Genomic DNA, 21,946 nt, shown 5'->3' with positions numbered 1-21,946 from the left:
ACTGTAACTGCAGTTAATACGCAACAATCCGTGACAAATCACTGTAAAAAGAATTCCGATTCATGCCACAGAAACAACACTTGGAGAACGTTCCCTGCTGGAATGTTAACTGCTTCCCTGACGTCGGTCGGTCTAGCTGCTATGCAGGCACGTTCCACCAGTGCGCCGTTGAAACCTGTGCCTGGCGGAGATCTATTATGATGTATTTGTTTGGAGGTAACACCTACACTGTGCTAGGCCCTTTCTAGGCAGTCAAGAGGAGGTAGTCCCTGCTCTGAGGAGCTTGCAGCCTAAACATGGACAAATGTAGAGGTGGGTGGAGGGCAGGGAACGCTGAATCTGTGAAGGTTCAGAGTCGGACCAAAAGCAAGGGTCAAGCTCATTGGAAAACCCAACACAGAGAAGCAGTAGGTTCTTAGTCTCTTGAAGTTGTCACATCAAGATGGGATGCCTTTCTGGAAGATATGTAATAGTCAGACACGACTTGTTGAGCTCAATACCGGAGTGGCTGGATGAAAGTCTATGGCCTGTGTTATGCAGGCTAGACTAGATGATCTAATGGTCCCTTCAGGCTTAAAAATCTAAGAGTCTTCTGGAACCGATGCATATGGCGTCAGTTAACCACCGACAGCGGTGACTTCCAAATCTACCTTTCCGCACCCAGTCTCTACCCCACTGAGTGCGGTCGCTCATCTTCCACTTCTTGACATCTCTTCCTGGAAGTCCTGCCAACAGCATCAATTCAAGATGACAAAACAGGGACACCCCATCTTTCCCCACCAGCACCTGTCTAAACATGATGAAAATCTTTCCTGAGAAAACGTTGATTGGCTCTACATGCCATTCAAAATCGCTCTCTTCCCTCTGCACCTGACACCTCTGCTGCTCAGGGTTCACAGCCTTGGTGCTGAGGTACGTGGCACCACCAAGTGGGGCTGAACCGGTGGGAAACTTTTTTTTCAAAAATGTCACAGTGCAGACATGGCTCCTGAGTTCCTGCTGTATTCTCAAGACCAGATCTTCAACCTATGGCATCGCGCTGTTGAAGTCGACTGTTTATACCACCTGAAAATCTGGTCCCAGTCTTTACCAAAAGAGGTGGTGATGTTGACATGCCCACGTCAGTGCGACGCCTAAATTTAGATTTCTTGTCAGGGTTACCCTGAAATAGCAGTTGGGCCACAATTAGTTTTCAGTGTGGGTTTAAAACAGCCATTCTTAGGCCACAAGATTAACTCCCTTGCGGGTCTGTGAGCTGTTCAGGGTTGTAGGAGGGCATACATTTTTCTCCCAAACTGAAACCGGCTCCTCACCCTTCAGATTGAGAAGAAAGCCTTTCATGTACAAATAGATGCAGTAATTCCATCCAGGTGAAATTCACTCCCAGTGCAGAGAGCCTGCTGGAGGCCTGAGCACTGATTAGGCAGCTGGCATACTGTTCATGACTGCATCTCTGTTACTCTGCGATCCCCTTGTCTGTCTGCTTCCCCACATTCTCACCTTTTAAAATAAAAGCTCATCTGGCCAGGGACCGTCTCCTTGTTCTTTGTGCAGCACCTAGCACAATGGGGCCCTGGCCTCAGGCACTATTGTAAATATAAATAACAGCAATCCATGTGATGGCCTTCCACACAAGTATGAATTTCACCCCTGGCTGTACATCTCAAAAACCACAACCCCTACCAAAGCAAACCCTCAAATGCTCCCCTGAGTAGAGCATGAGAGAGAGAGAGAATAAACCACACATGAGAGAGATTAATCACAGTGCTGAATGCATTACTGGAAGGCACTCCGATATGACAGTGACAAGGACTGTATAAGAACCTATAAAAATAGAATAGACTATTGTTTGTTTCTGATAGCACACATCCTGGAATATACAGCATTAAGAAATGTGCATTTCATGACCTATTCTATATGAACGTTCAAATTATATTTCTTAATTGAGATATTTTCAAATGTATATGCCACTAATGTAAGTATTTATAGCACAATGAACTTGATCACACTAACCTCACATATTGCTGCCTTTTGGAACACACATGTTTTCTTTGAATATTTAAAAAAAAAAGTCTGAAATGCCACAAAGGATTCTGGGATTTCACGGGATTACCGGAAAGAAAAATAAGTGATGTGTGGGTTCCAGGTGATTAAAGTTTGAGTACCCATGTGTTCAAAAGCAGAGTCCAGATGTGTTCAACTCTGATTTGAAAAAAAAAGCAACCAACCCCTATTTGCATTTGTATTTTAAATAAGAAGCTTATTTTCATCAGTTTCTAGATGACAAAGAATGATGTGACTGAGCCAGAAATAGCATTCCACAGTGTAACCTGCTGATTGAATCCCACCTTTGTGACCCAGGAAAGCATAATTGCACCAAACAGGTGGTCTTTAAGGTAGATTTCACTGGACATGAAAATCAAGTTCTCAGTCCATAACTCAGTGTGGGAAAGAATTGAGGCAAGATGACTAATGGTTCATAAAAGTAGCAAACTTATTGACTAATAGAATTCTTAGTCATGAAGTCTCCATGTTCCATACGTACCAAAATCAAAGCAATTACTGATTTAAATGAAGCTGGAATCCATGGCGCAGAAAATGCTTGTTTTAGCGTAAGATTGGACAAAGGTGAATGACCTGTAAAACCTCTGGTAATGAAAGCTCTTCACAGCTTGCAGTGTTTCACTGGATGGTAATTGCTGCAGTCTGTGATATGGATCTGGCTGTGTTAATGATGCACTGTTCCTTTTCACAGGACTCATTTAAGCTTTGCATTTTTCACAGATTTCAAAGCAACAAGGCAGAGTAGAAATTAACACGTTAACATCGACATTTTATCACTTTGCAAATTTAAAATATTATTAAAGACTTTCAAAGACTTTTTTTTTTTTTTAAAGGGCTAAGGCCCTGATCATTTCAGGAGAATGGATCGATCATGTAGGCTGGGTGCAATAAATTCTGACTTGTAACATTTATTGTTTCAGCTTGGACTTGGTAACTCCAGCCACTGTAGAAACTGTAAGCTTCATATCTCCCTTCTGCTGCAAAAAGGGCCCCATTCAAACAAATTAGATGTTGGAAATCATATTTCAGATTGGAAATCAAAAATCCATTTGTTTACAAATGGGAAACCCCATAGAAGTGGGCCTGCTGGTTTATTTCCTTAATTTATTGGGGAGGGAAGTTCTGAGTTGTTCCCCTTTCACTCCTATTCCAGGCAAGATTCATTTCTGTGATGGGAAGGGGTTATTTCTTATCTGCCCTGGACTGTTTTTGCCAAAGCAATTACTTGGTTTAGATCCACTGGTGTCCGGGTGAGGGTGGGACTTGGGGAATTCTACTCTATTTTTTGGGACATTTGCAGAAAGATGTTCTGAGAGTAAACAGCCAAAGGTAAAGGGCTAGGGAAGAGAAGTCTTGAACTGGCATTCAGTCCCCAGTGATGGAGTTGGCAGAGAAGGTCTGTTCCAGCAAGAGTCTAAATGCTTTTAGGAGCTCAGTAACTAGCTATGGACAGATAGTTCTCCAGTCTCTTCTAGCACATGTAATCTTTTGTGGATGAGCCGTGCGGCTGCATTCCCAAGGGAAGCCAGGATTAATTTCTTTCCCTGACCCAAGAGGCTGATCCAGCCTGACCTGTAGTACAGCAGGGTGGACGAGGTCAGAAAGAAAGAGCAGAGGGGACTGGTAGTAAATGATAAGGGGGCTTCGCCACTTAGAGTTTAAACAATACGGAAATGGCATTTCCAGTTAACTTAATCACAGAATGGTATGTGACTGAATATAAGCGCTGAGATTCAATTACTGTCCCTGCTAACGCTGCCCCTTGGGATCAATGTTTCAGCCTTCCCTGTGCCGTTCTGTGCTCTGAACACTGAGGTCCTGCTAATAGGCAGGTGCGCAGTGAAGCAGCGTTGGGAATGGGCAAAGATTCTTCCTCTGGTTTGCACAGGGCAAGGAAGGACATCCTCTTTCTGTTGAACTTCTTCATGGTCCACATGAGTAGCGCAGCTTTGCTAAGGGTCTCTCTTGGGTACTCATGCAGCAGTGAGCTGGGACAGAAAGCAGGGCATTTCACGTGATAGACAGGAATGCGCATGTATCTAGTTTGGGCTAAAGGTGTTTTCTCAGTAGTAAGAAATAAGAACTTGTGTTGCATCTCACCCATGGAAAAACCTATAGAAATATTAATTTGTTCCCCATCACTCCTGTGAGATATGGAGTATTTATCATCCTTACCGTTTTACAGGGGGAGAAACTGAGGCACAGAAAGGTGGCGGGCCTTGCAAAAACCATGCAGGATAAATTTCACCCCTGTGCAAAGGGCCATGTAAATCAGTTTAAACCAGTAATTGCTTCGATTTTGGTACATATGGAACATGGAGACAAAGGTCACGTGCCCTAGTTAAGGTCTATTCTGACAGCTTCATCTGACAGGTAAGTGGTGTATAGGTCTTAGGCGGGCTGGCTGCTAGGGGTAGCAACCATCCGCCTTCAAAGACAATGGGGTAAGCACCAAAGCATTTCAGTTGCTGTGTGCCAGACCGCAGCGGGGTGAGTGGCTAACAAGTCCAGTTCTTGAGCAAGAGTCCCGGCCACAAAGAGTACAGGCATAAAGCGCAGGGGCAGAGGATGTCGCAGGGGTATAACTAGCTCTTGAGGCCTGCTGCGCTTTCCTCTGTGCTCTTAGCTGCGCAGCAGTGACTTTCACCAGCGGCGAATGGATAGCGGAGCAAAGAGTAGAACTCAGGACTCGAACGGGGCGACATTTTTCAGCCAAACTTTTTTTTATTTTTTCAAAATATGCAGGTTCAGTTCAACCCAAACATTTTGTGAATTCATGACAAATGCAAGTTGTTTCGAATGGGGGCAAAAAAAGAAAAAAAAAATAGAAATGTCAAAACCATGAAAAAAGCCACCTAGCTTTGCATCCTTGTGATTTTCGCTGGCCCCTTTGTTTTTCCTCCTGCTTTTTGGAGTCTTGGCCTTTACAGGCTACCTGGGGGAGTGATGCTATGGGTTGCTCACATCCTCTCCCTGTCCTGCTCTGTGTAAGGCAGTCAGCATCCTGACGTGTTTTCTCTCCTCTCTATCCCCCCCCCATTCCTCTTTATTTATCTCCGGCTACCACACATTAAAGATTGATCGGTTGCATGTGTCTCAAAGTGGTATTTGACTGTATGCATGGAAACAGGGCTGTCAGCATTGTCAGCTCCGAATAACAAATCCCAGAGATGGAGAAAGCAAGCTGCTCCCTTCAAACTCGAGAGGAGAGGGTGGGTATCCTGCAGGAAGGCACTAAAGTGACGGGTGGGGAAAGCGATTCTTCAAGCTGCACTCTAATTTAAGCAACCCCTCCACAGCGCCAGGAGAGCACGCTTTCCTCAACTGCCTCTCACAAACCCAGCGCCCGCCTGAGCTGCACTTCAGCAGATAATGAGTGTGAGTTTAAAAAACTTAAAGCCTCTTCCTGCGAGCTGGTGACTGACACAAATGGAGTTCATATTTAATCATCTGTTAACTCGTTGTCTATTATAGCTCTTTAATAGCACCAGAGATATTCTTAATGAAGCATGATTTAAAGTATTTACAGCTCCAGGACCGACAGACATCACTCACAGTGTACAGGTAATGAGGCGTAAAACAGCTCTCGAAACCGTAAAAACGAGGGGAGGGGGGGAAGAGAGAGAGCAAGATCAGGCGAGGAGGTAGAAGCTGAATTGTTCCAAGGTTTGTTTTAAAATGTTTAGGCATTTAAAATCATTTTAGCTTTTCAGAGGTGTCTGGTAGCAACAGAGTTCAGCAATTATCACAGCCGCGTGGCTCCCATCACGCCGGAGGAGTTCATGGCATCAATACCCAGCTCCGAATAATGGCTCCTCATTGCTTCCACCATGCAGCTCTTGGATGGGGAGAGGGCCCTGCTTTCTCATGCAGCCGTTTGGCGTGTAAAAGTTGGCAGGTAAAGCTTGCCAGGGCAGGCTCTGCACCAGGGTGGGAAATAGGGTCTGATGGCTCTGGGGCCTATGGCCAGCTTGGGGGTGAGTGGATCTCAGTCAGCCCCAGCTGGTGTGAGGGGGGGATATTTTGTTCTCCTGTATAATTGCACCTTTTGAAAAGAGAGGAATAAAAACGTGTTTCTAGGCTACTCCCAGCCCCAGTGCGGAGCACGGGCCTGCCCCTCCATCTACTCCACTCTGAGCTCCACGGCAGGGTAAAGGCCCATTGTCTCACTCCTGGCCCACTGTGCTGAAGGGTTTGGCTGGAGCCTGACCACATAAGTACGGGCTGGTGATGGTTGGACTGGTTAGCCTAGCCACTCTCCTTTGTGATGACCTCACCTCTCGGGAGAACTCGCCGGGCCATACCCTCAATGATCTCAGTAGGGAGGCTATGTCTACACAGCAGCTGGGAGGGGTAATTCCCAGCTGGGGAAGACATACGCGCACTAGCTTTGAGTGAGCTGACAGCTCGGGCTAGTCGTCTGGGTACGTACCTCAGACCTCTGACAGGACTGTACTTGGGCAGCTAGCCCAAGCCACTGTCCATGCCACCGTGACCATAGTGCTCTGGCCTGGTCAGAGCGAGCACGTGCCCATGCTGGGAATTGCACCTCCCAGCTGCTGTGCAAGCAAACCCTTCATGGTTCTTTGCCAGTCTTTTAGTGTGTTTACGCCCAGGGGCGCTGGAACAATTTGTAGAGGGGGGGTGCTGAGAGCCATTGAATCAAACGGTAAACCCTGGATATAATGGAATCCGGGGCAGCACCCCTAGTTCCAGCACCTATGTCTACACCACGCCTGGGTCGGCAGACGTGTGCTAGCCAGGCTCATGCTAAAAGGGCTGTTCTCAGGTGTAGACTGTGTACACACCTCGTGCCCCTCCGGCTTGAGAGCCCGAGCTGCAACAGCTGCACGCTCCTCCTAGCACACTAGCCCTGCGAGCAGAAGTCTGTGTCCTGGGGCTGGGAAGCTCACTCCCAGGTGCAGTGTAGACACACCCTCCGAGGTTGTGTCTGCAGCCTCTCTCTATCAGAAGGGAGCCAGACCTGCCACTGTAGAGGGCGGGGCACATATTTGTCACCTAATAAAGAATACCAGTTAAAAACCTCAAGCTGCTTTGCTTCCTGACCTCGAACCCTCCTTCTGAGACCCTCACTCAAGGCTGAGCTCTTCTTGCTTAAACCAGAGTGACGCTGCTGCCACCTTGCACAACAGGAGCAGGAACCGACTCTTCTTGTGGTTGCATGAATAACATTGAACTCCGTCTCGGCCCTGCAGGCTCAGACTAGCCCCGGGATGCACGTGCAGGTTTTCCAGAACACAAGAACAAGAGGAGAATCGGTGAAAATTTAAGAGGCGAGACCCGAAAAACCACTAAAAGGAAATACTTTTTCACTCAGTGGATAACAGCACTATGGAACTTGTTGCCACAGGATCCTGTTGAGGCCAAAAACCTCAGCAAGATTCAGACAGGGTTTGGATAAGCAGAATATCCAGAATGAGAATGGTTAATACGAACATATTTTGGAAGAGATTGTAAACCTCGTGCTTCAGGGCTTAAGACAGTTGCTTACTAGAGATTAGGAGCTTTCCTGCTCCTTCCTCTGAAGTCCTAATTGGTCTGATCAGCTCACAGCTCTTCTCCAGTCCGGAGGTTCCTGTGTTTTCAGTATCCTAACGTGGCAAGATTTGGACTCCTCCTTGGGGCACTGACATTAGAAAACGAGGCTTTCGGGAAGGAAGCAGCCCGTCACAGGCCTGCTGTAGAATGTTAACGGGACTCACTCAGACTGTCTCAAATACACCCTTTCACCCCCAGCCCTTCTCTCCAGGTCCTTGCCTAGCCTTCATTGTAGTAGTGTCTGGGCCTCCCCACTCCTGCCAGCTGTTTCCACTGTGGTCCAGCCTCCTTGGACCCAGAAGATGAGCCCATAGCCAGGCGTGGATCCAGGCTCGCTCTGGTACTTCAGAATGGCAGTTCTTTCCCTCATTACCCTTTCCCCTCCACCTTCACTGAGGGGTTTGTTCTGAACAGGCCACTTGGCTGGGCTTCTAGCAGGTGGTTCCTCTGGTTACATCTTCCTCAGACCTCTTTCCCAACCCCACTGTCTCTCTACCAGAGGCCTCCTATACAGCCCCTGTGATGCCTGCACTATGCATTCTAGGAAAAATAGTGCTTGGTTGGGTCTATTACAGTCGTGCCTAAGGACCAGCCAAGCATGGGGCCCCCATTGTGCTTGGTGCGGTACAAAACACAGATGAGCAGGTGGCCCCTGCCCCGAAGAGCCTGCAATCTAAAAAGGCTCAGCCCTTGAGATGCGAACCTCTATACCCCACTGTAACCCCGCACACAGCCATTGGGCTGGCCCCATTAGCACTGAAGGCTCCCATGGGAGTTCCTTCCATTGGTGAGTCAAGCAGGACTGTGCATTGAGAAGTCAGATTTAGTAGGTTGACTGTGACCAGTCACAGGAGCAACAGGTTGCCGGGGGGTGGGGGGGAAGGAATATAACATACAGATGAGCCTTGCCCACACTCAGGAATGGCCTTGACGTAGCAGCCGGCGGCCAGCAATTCTTGTAGCTCCTGCGGTGTTGACCTCAAAGGCCAGCTGTTCCAACAGGCAGAGCTGTCAGGCCACGCCTACGCTCCGGCGCAACAGCACCAGACCTACACCCCCCGGTATAGTGCAGCTGTACAGAGACAGAGGGGGTTTCTCCATTGCTGTAGGAACCCTGCGCCCCAAAGCGATGGCAACTAGGTGGATGGAAGCATTATTCCACTGAGCTAGCTACATTTACCCCAGGGTTAGGTTGGCATAGCAATGGCACTCCAGGGTGTGGGTTTTTCAGACCCCTGAGCACTGTAACTATCAGAGGGGTAGCCGTGTTAGTCTGTATCCACAAAAACAATGAGGAGTCCAGTGGCACCTTAAAGACTAACAGGTTTATTTGGGCACAGGCTTTCATGGGTAAAAAACCCACTTCTTCAGATGCATTCTTCTTGCATCTGAAGAAGTGGGTTTTTTACCCACGAAAGCTTATGCCCAAATAAATCCGTTAGTCTTTAAGGTGCCACTAGACTCCTCGTTGTCACTGTAACTATGTTGACCTGAGTTTTAAGCATAGCCCAGGGCAAGCCAGTGTTGTAGCAATTGAGCTAACTGGGGGGTCAGCCCCTGCTCAACCCTTCAAGTCGTTGTCTATACTGAAGGGTTGATGGGGTGCAGCTACACTAACTGCTGGCCGTGGCTATTCCCAAGCGTACACCAGGACTAAGAGCTTGCTGGAGCCTCCGCTGCCTTGTACTTGTGCAAACACTACCCAATCAGCACTCGCGTCCTCTGGCAGCAGCACTGAACACTCACGCTGCCCTGGTGTGAACCACTGCAGCAGGCATGAGGCAATGGGAAATTGGGCGGGGCCCACAAGAGGCTACAATGCCTAGCTGACCCCTTAGCTTGTGGCCAGGGAACAATGCTCTTATTGTTTTCAAATGTCACCCAGCACGATCCCTTTTAGGCAGGACTCTGAAAATAATTTGTGACTGAGGTGCCATTTTGCATCAAAATATTTGTCAGAAAATGTCGACTGTCCCCAATGTACATGTCCCCTCGTGTGACAGAGATTGGGTCGGAAGGCTGGGCGCTGTCACAGGGACTGCTCGCCTCCTGCCGCCTCCTCTCACACAGGGTCTCTAAAACGCAGCCAGTTAGTACAGCGGTTTCCTTGCTTCCAAGCGGGCACACTCGCTTCATTCTGAGTGTTGTCCTGTGATCGAGCAGAAACCGGGGGGGACAAGGTAGTGTCCTCACTAATTAACTGTTCCCAAATCCATTTCCTCAGGACTTTGGGCAAATGACAATTAAGTGGAAGGGTTCGGGGGTGAATTCTCTGAATCTCAGTAAAAGTGTGTCTCAGCTGAAGAAACAGGTGCCCCAGCCTCCCTCTCAGTTATGGTGCTCTGTTGTTGGGGAGGGGGTGGGATTTGTTTTAACTTTTTGCTGCCACTTAGTGGATTTAACTTCTCTCCAGCAGGCTTGTTGTAGCGGGGCCTAAACTGTCCAATTACTCCTTTTGTGTGTTAGAGGTGAGGGCGTGGGGAATGAGAGCAGAATTGTCCCTTCCAGGTTTTTAGATATACTTTTTATTTCCGGAAAAATGTGAAAAGAATATGTTTGCCGTCATCATCATCAATTGCAGACAATTTAGCGCTGTCGCGAAGGAAAGCAGCCTCGCTTACCAAGACAATCTTATTTTCCATCTCTGCTGCTGTGGTTTTAAGTATGATGTTACATAGGCCGACTTCACCTTTTATAGACTGTGCCAGGAAAAGACTAAAAGAGGCGGATTCTGATCTTGATTGCACTTGTATAACTGCGCTGACTTCACTGTCTTTGCTCCGGATTTACCCTGGTGTAACTCAGATCAAAATCTGGCCCTAACTTATTATGATCTGTGTGGAATCAACACTCTTTTCCCCCATTGCCCCAATGCAGCCACCCTTATCCTGTGGACTTGCAGTTTATAAAGTAATTTCATAGCCTGTGTCCATGGATAATCATTTTGGGTAAGCCCAGAATGTCCTTATGGTTTGGCTTTATGTGAAGGAATAATGGCTGTTTAAAACGCTCACACAAAACCCTTAATGAAACAGTGTGGGTGATGTCCCTCACACCGTATGTCTCCCACTAATGGTTTATGGGAGTTGGGTATGCATGTTGTGGCGGTTTCTCCATGTTGCATATATGTATTCATCCTGCATTAGGATTAATAGGTCTTACAGATCTGCACTGAGGGCAGGACAGACCCCTTACTTGAATGCTATGATTCATAGATATTAAGGTCAGAAGGGACCATTATGATCATCTAGTCTGACCTCCTGCACAACGCAGGCCACAGAATCTCACCCACCCACTCCTGCAATAAACCTCTCACTTGTGTCTGAGCTATTGAAGTCCTCAAATCATGGTTTAAAGACTTCAAGGAGCAGAGAATCCTCCAGCAAGTGACCCGTGCCCCATGCTACAGAGGAAGGCAAAAAACCTCCAGGGCCTCTTCCAATCTGCCCTGGAGGAAAATTCCTTCGACCCCAAATATGGCGATCAGCTGAACCTTGAGCATGTGGGCAAGATTCACCAGCCAGATACCTAGGAAAGAATTCTCTGTAGTAACTCAGATCCCACCCCATTGCTTCTTTAGTAACATTACCAGTTTAATGTAGCACTTGCTGTTTTATCAGAAGAAATGTAATGTGTCTAGCCTGCTCTGCAGAAAGAAGCCATTCTCTTTTGACAGCGAATAAAGCCTTTTCCTAAAGTACGTAAAGGCTCAGTCTGGGAATAGGCCTTCTAACAGATTTAGAGTCTGACTTTAATGATCCTGGATTAATCAATTATTATTAGAACATTAGGTTGCATAAATATTTGGCTGGCTTAGCTCTGCCTAGCCCCTGGGGAGATGAGGGAGAGCATGCACAAATATTGTAGACTGGCTAGCAAATGGTTCATCAGCACTCCAGATTGTGTTGGAATTCCAGTCTCCTATAAAATCAATGAAATCTCCATTAAGCATTGTATAGTGCAGGGAGGGGTTGGGGAGTGTGGTGTAGTGGTTAGAGCAAGAGAGACCGAGCTGGGATGCCTGGGTCAAATTCACAGATTCTGCCAGTTGGCCCCTTAGGCAGGACGTTCCACCTTTGTTTATCTTCTGTTAAATTGGGTTAACAATACGGACCTGAAACTTGAGGTGAGGCTATGGTTTAAAAAAAGTGACTACAAAAATCCCGTCAGTTCTGCTCCTTATGTGTGTTCAGAGTCACACTGGCTTATTTAGCTGCAAGTGATTCTTTTTACTGCTTTTCCCTCCTGTTAGCCACAGAAGAGGAAGCTGGAGTTCATTCTTGGTCATGCACGAGCAACAGAATGGCTCACTATGTGCCTATTATAGAATCTTTATTACCAGGGATGAGCCAGAAAGAACCCAGCTTGATTCTCAGATACCAGGCTGAGTTTCCAGCACTGGCACCCAGGGGGAAATATTTTTTGGACAAACTTGAATTGAGGGTCGTTTAGTATGTGTCTACACTCCAGTCAGTGGTGTGAATGCAGCATGGGTAGACATACCCAAGCTAGCTTTGATCTAGCTCGCTCAAGTCACAATACCAGCGAAGATGCAGTAGCACGAGCTTAGATGCTCACATACGTAGCTCGGCTCCTGGATAGGATTGCACAGCCCATGCTGCTGCAGCTTCACAGCTATTATTATTTGTGCTAGCTCGATCCCAGCTAGCTCAGGTATGTCTACCCGTGCTGCAGTCACATCCCCGATTGCAGCGCAGATGTACCCAGCGCGATGACGATCATGCAACCACGCAACGGACAATGCTTAGAGTGCTAGTCTGGAACTTGGGCAACCCACCGCTGACTTCTTGTGTGATCTAGGCCAACCCTTTAATCTCTCTGTGCCTCAATTCCACAGCTGTAAAATGGGGATAATACCGTAGAGGTGTGTTGGGAGGATAGGTGCATTAACAGTTGTGAGCTGCTCAGATACTCTAGTAATGGGGCCATCTAAGTACTATAAACAGTTGCTTTTCACACTCTTCGAGGTTTGCAAAACTCTGAAGGAAAGTGCTCGATTACTGGGATGAGATCGCTCGTTATAAGCGTAAGTTACTGTTGCTGTTACTGGAGGCAAATGCCTGGGTAGAAGTTTAGATTTTTGACGGGGTAGGACCGGAACGTGATCGAGAAGTTGCAAGTACCCGATGTCGGCAAAGGGTAGTTATTGCTCTTTGATGGGCACAAGGTGTAGACTGGAACTGCATGAAACCCGTCTGTTCTGCTTTGCAGGGTTTCTTCAAAGTATTTGGGGGAGATGGGAGGGAGTGGTTGATCCATGGGTTCTCCCCACCTGAGTCTTGCTCTTAAATTTGAGGGACAAATGAACCCACCCTTTCAAAGTGAAGCTAGGCCTGCTGCACTGAGCCCTGCCGGGTTTTGCAGCAAAGACGGGTAAACTTTGAGTTTTGCACATTTTTTCTAAAATGGCTCAGATTTACTTCAAAGGTCTGTTAACCTCAGCGGCTGGACCTGTGTGAGTTGTGAATACGACTGGGTTTCACCCTGAGCAGTTCTTGATGCTCTAGCCCAGGCACACCTCTCACCCCTCCCCAAATATTCTGTGTTCATCGCTTCTTTCCAGAACAACTCCCCCCACCCCTCTTGCATGTGTCACAATTCACAGCTCTTACAGATGGCACCATGTATATTTATTTAATTGCTCCAGCATTCAGACTGCAATCTGGGGTCAGTCTGTTTAATCTATCCCTCTTTGGGGAGTCATACCCGCCTAGGGTGACCAGATGTCCCAATTTTATAGGGACAGTCCCAATTTTGGGGTCTTTTTCTTGTAGAAGCTCCTATTACCTCCCATCCCCTGTCCAGAATTCTCACAGTTGCTGTCTGGTCACCCTAAAGCCGCCGGTGTTTTGCAAGCGTAGGCCCTGACTCATTCCTTTGCATTGTTCAGTTGCCAGCAGAGATGCACTAGGCGGTGCATATGTGGCAGTTCCATGGTGCACTTGTTACCTAGGAAACCACTAGCTCTACATGTGTGTTGCTTAACACCCTGTTTGCTTTCATTTGGATAAATCTTTAATTCCTGTGCTGCCCTGTCTCCCCTGGATCTATTCAGCAGTGTATCCTCAGTACGTTAATCCCCCCCAACCCCACCCAGTCTTCCCTGCCTGCCATGCTGTCTCTGGTTCTTACAAAGTCCTTGCTTGCTCAGAGCAAGTTTGCAAAACGATGGCTAATCTGAACAGCTCATGCTTTTAAAAATATATAATTATATATATACAGTGCCGCTTCCACCCAGCTGCAATTAGCAGCTAAAACGTGACGCTTAGACCTTCCATCAAAGCACTCAACAGACGGTAACTAATTAACTCTCTCCCCCCCCAGTCAGTTTGTTTTCCCTATTTTACAGCTAGGGAAACTGAGTCACAGAGCAGTCTCGGAGGGGTTGGGCATTTGTGGATATGCACAACTGTAGGTAGAGGGTGCAAGGAATGCCCGTGGTTTGACAATCAGTGTCCAGGGTCCATCCCCTGCAATCACAGGACCACATGGGATAGAGAAGAAGGCTGACCTGGAGGTTAAGGTACTAGTCTAGGACTCCATTCAATTCTTGCTACTGACTTCCTGAGTGACCATGGCAGAGTCACGCCATTAGTCTAAGGATGTCCATAAATACCCACAAAGGACCATCGCAGAAGATGGGGTTGGATAAACCCAATGGGAATAGATGGTGCACCTTGTAAAAGGACAGTGCCACTTCCACTCCAGCACGGGCTACCCTCAAGGAATTCTGTCTGGAATGTCTCCAGGGATTTCCTCGGCACCCCTTCCCACCAGCACAGGCACAATATATCCTCAGCCCCAAGACCACGCACAGCAAACCAGTGGCAGAGCAAGGAATAGAGCCTGAGAATCTTGGCCAAGCAGGTAGTTTGCAGGTCTGAGGCCGTTAGCTTTTTGGGCTTGTTACTGCTGAAAAGGCAAGGGAGAGAAACTATGGAAAGCTGAGGTAGTTATACAAAAAAAAATTAAAGAATTTGAGATAGTCACTAGGAAATGGCTTTCCTTTCTTCTCATTCTCCCTTCATTGTCTGCAAAAACAACGTACGTTCCTCTTGAGAAGCGAAAGGATTGAGGAGTTTTCTGATTTAAACCGAGTCCCCTCCCCTCCATTAATCTCTTGGACTGATTCATGCCCAGAAAGCTGAGCAGCTCCAGCCTCACTCTGGTCTGATTCCCTCTCTGGAGTCTTGACAGGAGCTAATGCTGTTAGCCCGTGTCAAAGGAGGGTTTAAAAAAACAATAATTCACCAGCATCAGGGCTCCTGTGTCCTTTGCAGGCTGGCAGTCTAAAATGCCAGCGCCCCCTTTGCTGGTTCTCGGCATGCAACGATGTCACTTCTAGAGCGAAACTAGGTCGGGTTTAAAAATCTGGCCTGGTGCAATCTCAGGAGCAAGCATGCAATGATTACAACGGCTGCCTGTAAGGCAGGACTCCTAGGTTCTGGGGCTCCAGTGACCAGAGCCAGGAAGTCAGGATTCTTGCTTTCTGTTACCAGCTACGGAAGATGCTGTAATCTAACGATCCCCTGCTTTGTTGAGTGGCAAGCTGGTTTCCCTCTCTGTTGCATGGGAGATGATAATACCCACTGAGAAGATTTCTGCATGTCTTTGACAGGCTTTGCTATCTTTGGCTGGAAGGTGTGGGATTGTTTCTATTAGGAAACATTCTTTTGGGAATGCCTTTGCCTCCTGGCTGAGGGAATCTTTTGCTCAGGCTTCGAACAAACCTCTGGCATTTTCAGGCTTCCCTGAGGAACTCCACACCCCGCAATCCTCAGCAGGCGCTGGGGTGTCCTGGGCCTCTGGAACGGAAGAGCTGGAATGCCATCACAGAGACTGTTTTTGCAGTGTTTCTGGTCCAGCCAAAAGCAGCAAGTCACTATAACATGTGAGAGCAATGATCCCAAAGCACAGCTCAGGGGGGTTGACTGAACTCGAGAGACGCATCCATGGTTCTGCTCCAAGTTGAGCCAAGTCGTTTGTAGTTCACCTTTTGCTGCTAATTGCTTTGACATGGCTCCTGTATGGTGCACATGGCATGCACGTGGAGGGCCTGACTCTCAGTTCCTTTGGCGGTGTAAAGGGGTCTTAGAAGGTAGAAACATCCCCCTGATAATCCCCCTCCTCCGGGTGGGCCCAGCAGCCACAGAGCTGATGTAAGAGTCCTGTTCCCAGCCCCGACGGTAGGGAGTACCACCTGAGTCCAGGCTGGAGCGTGCATGACAAGCAGAGCGTAAGATAGAGCAGCCCCAGGATAGGAGGAGAACAAAAGTGACTTAAAATGCCCCCACACTGCTGCTTCTATCCCTGCCCCAAGCAGAGAGAGACAGTAACTAAGAATCAGGCCTTGACCCTGTGTTGATCTAGGGCTGGGTACCACACTGCCCCCTGACGTCAGTGTGAATTAACTGTATCTTGCTGGGGAGCAGGGGAAGGATCACGCCCACGCTCCACCCTCAGGGCATATCCAGGTTCAGAGTAATCAGTCCTGCTACGTCAGAATGAGGGGCGGGGGGAGAAATCCAAACCCCCAGTGGGAATGCAGCATGCCTGGCACAGATACAACCCCTCTTCCCTCACACAGAATGGCCTAGCCTGACCAGCCCAAGGCTCTGTGCAATGCCGCCTTGATAGGCCACAATCTGTACCAAATTCTGAGCCTGCTGTTAACTTCCCTCGCACTTGATTCTCGTGTTTGCTGTTATTTTTTAACAGTTTTTTTTTTTTTTTTTTTTTGCATAAAAGCACTATCCTCTCCCCAGAGCCTGCCTGTAGCGAAGGCATGGTCTGTACAACTGCAATTATTTTGAAGAACAGATGGAGTGAGGAGCGGAAAGTCTGTTAATAGTAATAGAAATGCTACATGTTAACCTGGACAGCACACGATGACAGTCCCATGACTACACGTTCTGTTCCCACCAGCTGGGCGCCGAAGTCGAAGCAAGAGATTCACAAACACAGCGTTCAGCCACGTACCCACCTAAAGTTAGAACTCAAATTCCTTCACACTTGTAGCCTGGGATATTTCCCCCCCTCTCCCCCATAAACTCCAGTTTCGGTGTTGCCATCCAATATTTTCATTGTATGATATTTCAACCAATGTTTTGGGCTGTGTCTACTAGTGCAGAGCAGCATTAAGTATGGGGAGTCATGGATTAGCAATTAGAAAACAGAACTCGGAACCAGGAATTGCCAGATTTTAATCCCACATTTGAACCTTGGTCTGGTCCTGGGAATTGCAGGTGTACCAGGCCTCTTTGGGTCAATCTCTTAAGATCTTTGTGGCTTTTGTTTACCCACAAGCTTGCACCAGTTGGATGAAACAAGATTAGTAAAATCAGCACAAACCCGTATGGACACCCATATTTCAGTATGAGTGGTTTATTTCAGTTTAGCTTAAACTTGGTCCTAATAGATTTATCAAGATAAACTGAAATAAGTGTACACACAGTTTTGTTTTTGTTTGTTTTTTGCACTGTTCAAGCTAAATCTCTTTAAGTTCACACCTTAAATTAAACCAGCACAACTCTGCTGGTAGAAAAGCCCACAGACGCACGTTCACTATCTGTAAAAGGGGGCGGATCGTGATTTATCTCCAGTGGGATTGCTGAGGTTAAAGTGCCATAATATCACTATTCATTTGTATTGTGGTAACACCTGGGAGCTCCAGCCATGGGGCAGAGCCTCCCTGTGCGAGGTCCGGTACAAACACAGAATTGCCCCAAAGAGCCTTTCATAGGTGAAAAGGGCATATAGCTACACAGCTCTCTTTCATTTCAGTGGGAGTCACGTGGCAAAATTTCTTAGCCAATGTAGGAAATTTTGACCCAAGGTGTGCTAGGGAATCGATGCCACCAGCCCGCCGCATTGCTGGCAGGCTGCTGGATCCATCTCGAGATCTTATTAGCCTGTAGGTCCCTTAATGATCTAAGTGTTTGCAGGATCATCTGGAACCCTGTATCCTGCCAAGTCCACTCAGATCTGTAGGCACTTCTAGCTCAGCATCCAGAGGTCATCAAACCCAGTCCAGGGTGGCAAGGACCAAACTATTGTTACTATCTGTCAGCAGCCGGCAACGAGGCACCTGTAGGTTCGGTCAGGTGTCCACATTGCAAGAACCACCACTGCTAGTGTACACCTGTTCTCTGGATAAAGAAAGGCCTTCCTCTTCCAGGACTGTCAGTCCAGCACCTTTCACAAGCCCCAAGCCTATGTAAATGGATCAAAATAACTGAGAGGGTCTGAGTCATTTTATGGCCATCAATAGCATTTGTAGCAAAACCAGCTAACGTGCTGAGGTGGGTTATTAAAACACATGCCTCTGGGAGGGTGACCAGACAGCAAACGTGAAAAATCGGGACGGGGTGGGGGTGGAGGGGTAATAGGAGCTTATATAAGAAAAAGACGCAAAAATCGGGACTGTCCCTATAAAATCGGGACATCTGGTCACCATAGCCTTGGGTTGTGACCTGCAAGGGTCAGACAGGTTCACTTTTTCCACTTACAACCCATTATGGAGCTATTTTGCCTTCTTGAAGTATCGCTTATGGCCAGACGCAAGGTGTACTGGACTTAAGAGAGCTCATCGGCCTGCTCCGCCCTGGAAGCTCCTGTGCTCAGCTGAATTAATTCAGTCAGTATTTTGTTTAGTCAGTGGGGAGACTTTTTTTCCCTTGCTCTCCGGACTGTTCACACAGCTGACCCAGCAGGGTAGTGCGCAGGGGCTGTGAGAGGCTGTCTCTGAGATTAGACTATATCCTGTCCCTCATTTCCAGTGGAATGCAGGCCTCTGTGTGGAAAGCCCCTTGTGTCACGGCACGTCTCTCTGTGCTACTCTGCTGTAGGATGTGGTTAGTGAATGGTTGGGGAAAATTCTCTCCTGTGCCTTGTATTTGGACATATTACAAAAGCCCATTCTTCCTCTGCAAGCTCTTGGAGGAAGTTTAGGCCATGAGGAATAAAATGTCAGGAGAAGGAATCCAGGCTTAATGTGAAGTACTTAGTAATAGGATATGTTGCATTTTTACAGCTCATTTAATCGGAGGATCATACACAAATATAACTGTTACGGGGGGGTGGCAGAGAGAGAGAGAGAGAATTCAGGGCTGATGAAAGTCCTGGACTGATGCCCTTTGAGGCTTCAGAGTAACAGCCGTGTTAGTCTGTATTCGCAAAAAGAAAAGGAGTACTTGTGGCACCTTAGAGACTAACCAATTTATTTGAGCATGAGCTTTCGTGAGCTACAGCTCACTTCATCGGATGCATGCCGTGGAAACTGCAGCAGACTTTATTTATACACAGAGAATATGAAAAAATACCTCCTCCCACCCCACTGTCCTGCTGGTAATAGCTTATCTAAAGTGATCATCAGGTGGGCCATTTCCAGCACAAATCCAGGTTTTCTCACCCTCCGCCCCCCGACACAAATTCACTCTCCTGCTGGTGATAGCCCATCCAAAGTGACAACTCTTTACACAATGTGCATGATAATAAAGTTGGGCCATTTCCTGCACAAATCCAGGTTCTCTCACCCCCTCTTCCCCCTCCCAAAAACCACACAGACACAACATGGCAAGAGGCAGACTCTGTCCTAACCTGTGATTAATTCCCACAGTGGGTATATCTACACAGCAAAAGCTCCGCACAGGCTAGCCTACACAACCTAGCTTGAATCCAACGAGTGCAGGTAGTGACAGCAATTAAAAGAGCTCCGTGCAGGGGTCAGAGTGGGCTAGCGAGCTGAGTGCATACCCGAGGTCCATGCTGAGATTGTATTCCCCGCACTGAAGCTTCACTGAGTTAGAGGCAGAGCTAGGAAGAGAATCCCAAAGTCCTACTTCCCCATCTACTTTGCCCTCTCTCCCCCAAGAGCATTTACCTACTACTGAATTGTGAAAGCACTGTAAGCCTGCGTGTTTCAAAGGTCGGGTGTTTTTTTTTTTATATATTGCAGAATAAGAAGTATGTGCTGATCATGGTGGATCCAGATGCCCCGAACAGAGCTAATCCGAAGTACCGTTTCTGGAGACACTGGGTTGTCATTGACATCAAAGTGAGTACTGGCCCTGTTTTCCTCTTCTCTCTCCTACATAGGATCACGCCAGTGGTGTGTAAATTAATGCGTTGAGTGACATTTAACTTTTTCCTCCAGCCAGACCTTAGCCTGCGCTCAAATAAGGATTAGTTGTTCTTTTAAGTCAGCAGGGCGGCAATGGGCTAATTTGCGGGGTAGCCCCAAAAAGAGACTTTACAGGACTGCTTCTTCTGAGTCTTACTCTCCCTCCTCTGGTTCATTCCTGTGTACGGTTTCAGGTTTGGGCCTTGGATAGCCACCTTGCAGGGGTAGGGAACAACAGGCGCAGTGTTTCCTTACCATTCACCAAGGGCTTGTTACAAATGATCGTAAGTGGATGCACGGATACAAAGAGGAGAAAACCTGGAAACAAGCCTTGCCCAACTCTCCATGTATTATAAAGCTGAGCTTTACACAGAGGAACGAGGGCTTAGTAATTCGTAAACTCACTAATGCCCCTTCTTCAGCTCCCACTTGTCCTCCTCCTCCTCCTTTTGTAGACTAGATGGAGATACAACCTTAGCAGTTGGGGGAAGGGAAATCACAGGTATTCTACACTGAGCACCTTCTGCTTCTGTCACCTCCTGATACTTTGAGCCCAGAGTCTCAGGAAGATAAACATTTTGTCTGCACGTGACTTGGAGCGCCAGTATGCAGCAGGTGGAATGCAGTGAGAATGGAGCAGATGGGATGGGTGGCGCAGACAGTGCAATTCCAGGGGCCAAACTTAGCTCGGATGGGAGCAGCTGCAACTCCACTGACCTGGATGCTGGTTCACCTGCTTCCTTCAATGCTGAATCTGGCTTCATACAGCTGAACTTGAGGGAAACCCATCTTCTTGCCTGGCTTGCTGGTTGAGGAGCTGGGCCCTGAGCAGATTTTGGAGGCTTTGGGGTTTCTCAGCGTCAGGAATACAAATTAAAAGCAGAGCTTATGGAGGAAAGGAGGTCAGGTTAATGCTGTGGGGGCATGAGGTTGGTGCTTAGTACAGGGTGTAACAGCAAGACAGCACTTCCCTCTGTATCCTATCACTGTGAGTTTCATAACTCACCAAGAAATCCCTGTCTTTTATTTATTTGTACTGCCCAGGGTGAGTGTATTTTGAGCAGTTACCTGAGGGAATCAGAACAGCTGGTCTGCTTCAAGGTGGTTAGTTACTCCCCCAAGGAGATGTTCTCAAGTGTGTGTTTGTGTATGTATCAGTCATTCAGCATGGAACAAATGAGCATAAAAAACAGTTGGTGTGTGCAATGGGATGAGACCGGTAACTCAGTTTAGAAGCCAGGAGGAGGGGCGTAGCTTAGCTGTTACATCAGCTCTTAACATCAGCGACCTATGCATCACAGCTGTATTTCCTTGGAACCCCAGGTTCAAATCCCAGCAGAGGCTTCTCAGTGTTTCCTCCTCCTAGGCTGGATGCAGTACACTGAGAACTGTACAGCACACAGGCCCTGTACCCCCTTTGGATGAGCCCCTACAAAACGGGTTCTGTGTGGCCACCAGAGATCCCACTCCCCATGCTTTGATTGCCTCTGTCTGGGGCTTTTCATACATGCCAGGGTTTGACCCAGTATTCTTGGCCAAAAATTGCTTTCCCTTCCCTTCTCAAATTGTGTGTAAAATGTTGTATGCTCCTCTCCAGAGGTAGCTGCATTTCTGTGGTTCTGTAGGTGAAACTCTCTGGGGTGAAAGGTTGCCATATAAATGTAAAGTGGCAGGATTATTAAGGCAGGTAGGCGGTTGTTTACCCAATACATTACAGTAGAGCTGGTCTGAAAATGTTAATCATTTGTAAAGAATGTTGGAGAAATAATTGTTTTCAAAATTTCCCATAAAAACTTTTTGTTGACTGGGGGGAACCTAAACTGACAACCTAATATTTTTACAGAAAAAAAAAGTTTTTTCATTTAAAAAAAAAAATAAAAAACTTAAAATTTCAACCAAAACTAAAATTTTCCACATTTTTTGTCAAAATTATATTTGCAATGGAACATTTCAACCAGTTCTACCATAGATTCTGGGATTTTCTCCAGTTGAGATGACTCAGGTAAGGTTTATTTTCAATGCTTTTACACTTTCATCAATCAGAGAACAGGGACTGTCATTTCTCTGGCCCTTTCCTTTAGCGTGATGCAAGTATTGGTTGGGAAAGTAAATGTCATCTTTGTTTAAAAACCACCCTTTGCATTCTGTAGTGCAGGTTGTCTGGAGAAGACCTCCCTCTCT

General features: G+C 47.3%; 1 protein-coding gene across 1 annotated transcript in view; it reads left to right on the top strand.

Moving 5' to 3' along the window:
- Positions 1-21,946, top strand: part of PEBP4 (phosphatidylethanolamine binding protein 4) — a 202,839-nt gene that overhangs the window by 58,555 nt on the left and 122,338 nt on the right. Inside the window, exon 4 of the mRNA XM_073325118.1 lies at positions 19,601-19,699. Within this exon, the coding sequence (XP_073181219.1) occupies positions 19,601-19,699 (99 nt within the window). The remainder of the gene's footprint in view (positions 1-19,600; positions 19,700-21,946) is intronic.

Source organism: Lepidochelys kempii, chromosome 26 (assembly GCF_965140265.1).
Source record: "Lepidochelys kempii isolate rLepKem1 chromosome 26, rLepKem1.hap2, whole genome shotgun sequence".
In the NCBI taxonomy this organism is placed as follows: Eukaryota; Metazoa; Chordata; order Testudines; family Cheloniidae; genus Lepidochelys; species Lepidochelys kempii.
This window is presented reverse-complemented; position numbering and strand designations above follow the sequence as displayed.